The sequence below is a fragment of the Echinops telfairi genome, unplaced genomic scaffold, assembly GCF_000313985.2.
Source record: "Echinops telfairi isolate 266 unplaced genomic scaffold, ASM31398v2 ScPeMD7_7458;HRSCAF=8496, whole genome shotgun sequence".
Taxonomy (NCBI): domain Eukaryota; kingdom Metazoa; phylum Chordata; class Mammalia; order Afrosoricida; family Tenrecidae; genus Echinops; species Echinops telfairi.
The window spans coordinates 49,345,709-49,348,123 of record NW_022111358.1 but is presented as its reverse complement, the minus strand read 5'-3'; the positions used below and the strand labels follow the sequence as shown (position 1 = coordinate 49,348,123).

The 2,415-nt window shown below is 64.3% G+C and overlaps 1 protein-coding gene across 1 annotated transcript in view; it reads right to left on the bottom strand.

Moving 5' to 3' along the window:
- Positions 1–2,415, bottom strand: part of CARD14 (caspase recruitment domain family member 14) — a 21,796-nt gene that overhangs the window by 12,105 nt on the left and 7,276 nt on the right. The window contains exons 5-8 of the mRNA XM_004709248.2: positions 2,089–2,256; positions 1,707–1,826; positions 620–745; positions 15–157 (exon numbers count right to left, since the gene is read on the bottom strand). Coding sequence (XP_004709305.1) covers positions 15–157; positions 620–745; positions 1,707–1,826; positions 2,089–2,256 — 557 coding nt within the window. The remainder of the gene's footprint in view (positions 1–14; positions 158–619; positions 746–1,706; positions 1,827–2,088; positions 2,257–2,415) is intronic.

The following is a 2,415-nucleotide window of genomic DNA, read 5'->3' as shown; positions in this document are numbered from 1 at the left end:
CGCGCCCCTCTCGCGGTGGGCTGTCCTGCAGCTTCCGGAGCTGTCTGCGCAGCTCGCAGGTGTCCTCGGTCAGCTCGAACAGCTTCCTGCGCAGCGAGTCCTTCTCCACCAGCCGCTGGGAGATCTCCAGCTGGGCGCGGTCCCGGGCTGCGTAGGCCTGGGGGCCAGAGGTGCGGGGCTCACTCTTCACTCACCTCCGAGAGGCGGCCCCTGAGGGGCAGCTCCTGGGAGGGCAGGGAACAGGTAGGAGCCTGGTCTCTTGGAGGGGGGGAGGGCCGGTGGGGTACCTGGTCCCTCCGTGGGGAGGGGATAAGTAGGGTACCTGGTTTCTTGGTGGGGGGACAGGTGGAGTACCTGGTCTCTGGGGGTGGGAGGGACAGGTCGGGTACCTGATCTCCCTGGGGGGGGGTGTAGGAGAGTGAGGCAGGGGTGGTACCTGGTCTCTTGGGGGGACAGGTGGGGTACTTGATCTCTCAGGTGGTGGAGATAGATGAGGTACCTGGTCCCCCAGGGGAGGCAGGAGGGGGAGCAGGTGGGGTACCTGGTCTCTCAGGTGGTGGGGATAGGTGGGGCACCTGGTCTCCCTGTGGGGGGACAGGAGGGAGAGCAGGTGGGGTACCTGGTCTCGCTCCTTCTGCAGCTCCACCACCTGGTCCTGCAGGGCGCTGGTCTTCTCCCGGTACATCTCGCAGTCCACCTGGGTTTTCTGGAACTGAAGCAGCGTCTTCTCCTTCTCCTCCCAGTACTGCTCAGAGAGACCGGCCGCCAGGGCTGGGAGGGTCAGCGTGGCCAGGGCCAGGGCTGCCCTCACTGTCCTCTCTCGCCCATCGGGCTCCGAGTTGCTACGGCTGGCGCTGCTTGTACGTGTGGCTTTGACACACGCCCTCCCCTGACCTGCCTCCCTCTCGCCCACCCTCACGTTCATCATCACCACCCCCCAGCTCTAGGACAGGGCAGGACTGCCCCTGTGGGTCACTCTACTCACGGCCTCCCCCATCTGTACGCCCCAGAATGATGCGGCAAAGACCGGGGCAGGAGATGACAGGTTCCCAGTCCCTGGGATAAGGCCAGCCCCAGAGGTTACATTGTGTAACCACCGCCAATGAGGCTGGAAACAATGTTTCCATCCAGCCCCGACTGCTAGTAAACTGCTGTCTGCCGCACTGCAAGGTCCGTCCCGGTGTGCCCAGGCACCTGGGGAGCAGGCCCAGCAGGTCCGGCCTGGAGAGCCCAGGGCAGCCCTTTGCCTTCCTCGGCCATGTAGGGTCATTTGAGCGGGGTCCTCTCCACACCGACTCAATCCTCCAGCCTTCTGAATGCACTAAGCCCTGCCTCTCCCCCTGGGGACCCCAACAGGGGCTCACTCGGAGTTCCTGACCAAGGACTCTCCACCACCCCTCGAATCCACCGTGACCTGGAGGCCAGGGACTGTGAGCTAGCGTGCACTAGAGTTCTGGGAGCAGCTAAGCAGAGCTGGACCCCGTACCCCACAGAACAGCACTCCTCTCTGGGGAGTGGCAGAGGCAGGAGGGAGGCAGAGGTCCAGAGAGTGGCAGAGACAGGAGGGATGGAGGGACAGGAAGGGAGGGAGAGACAGGAGGGAGGGAGAGACAGGAGGAAGGGAGAGACAGGATGGAAGGAGGGACAGGAGGGAGGGAGAGACAGGATGGAGGGAGGGACAGGAGGAAGGCAGGTCAGGCCCTCACCTGTTTGCGCTGCCTCTCAGCGGCCACAGCGCGAGCCCGTAGCGAGTGGATCCGGTCCACCAGCTCCTGCTTGCTCTCCCGGGCCTCGTCCAGGCTCTGCTCCAGAATATCCTTCTCCACCTGAGACAAAGACAGGCCCGCAGGGTCAGCCAGGCAGGCTGCTACCCAGGAGATGCTCCTGCCCAGCCCCTGAGACTAAGGCCGGACACATAGTGCTGGATTCTGGACCAAAAGTCTCAAATCCACCACAGGCACCTCCAGGAGAAAAGTCTGCGAAGTCAGCACATAGGACCGCCCAGGGTCAGCATGGACGGCAGCCAGTGGGGCTCTTGCGGTTTGGGGGCGGAGGGGCGGAGGGGAGGACGCTGCCCGCAGGACCCACCATGCTGAAGGTCAGCGAGCGAAGCTTCTGGTTCTCCTCCTTAAGGCGGCTCAGCTCTTCGTCCTCGGAGTCCAGGCTGCCGGCCATCTCCAGGGAGCGCTCTAGAGATTCCTGCTCTCGGGAGGAGGCCGCCTGGGCTCGCTGCAGCTCCTGCTTCACCAGGTACAGCTGAGGGGACAGGGGGGGTAGCCAGATTCTGAAGTGAGGAGCGGGGAGAGGAGCCCTTTGGGAGAGAGGAGGGGTCTTTGGGGAGCAACCTCAGCCCATAAAGGGGTCACAGAAGCCGGGGACCTGGAGGCACTGGGGAGCCCTGGCCAGCTCTGGACA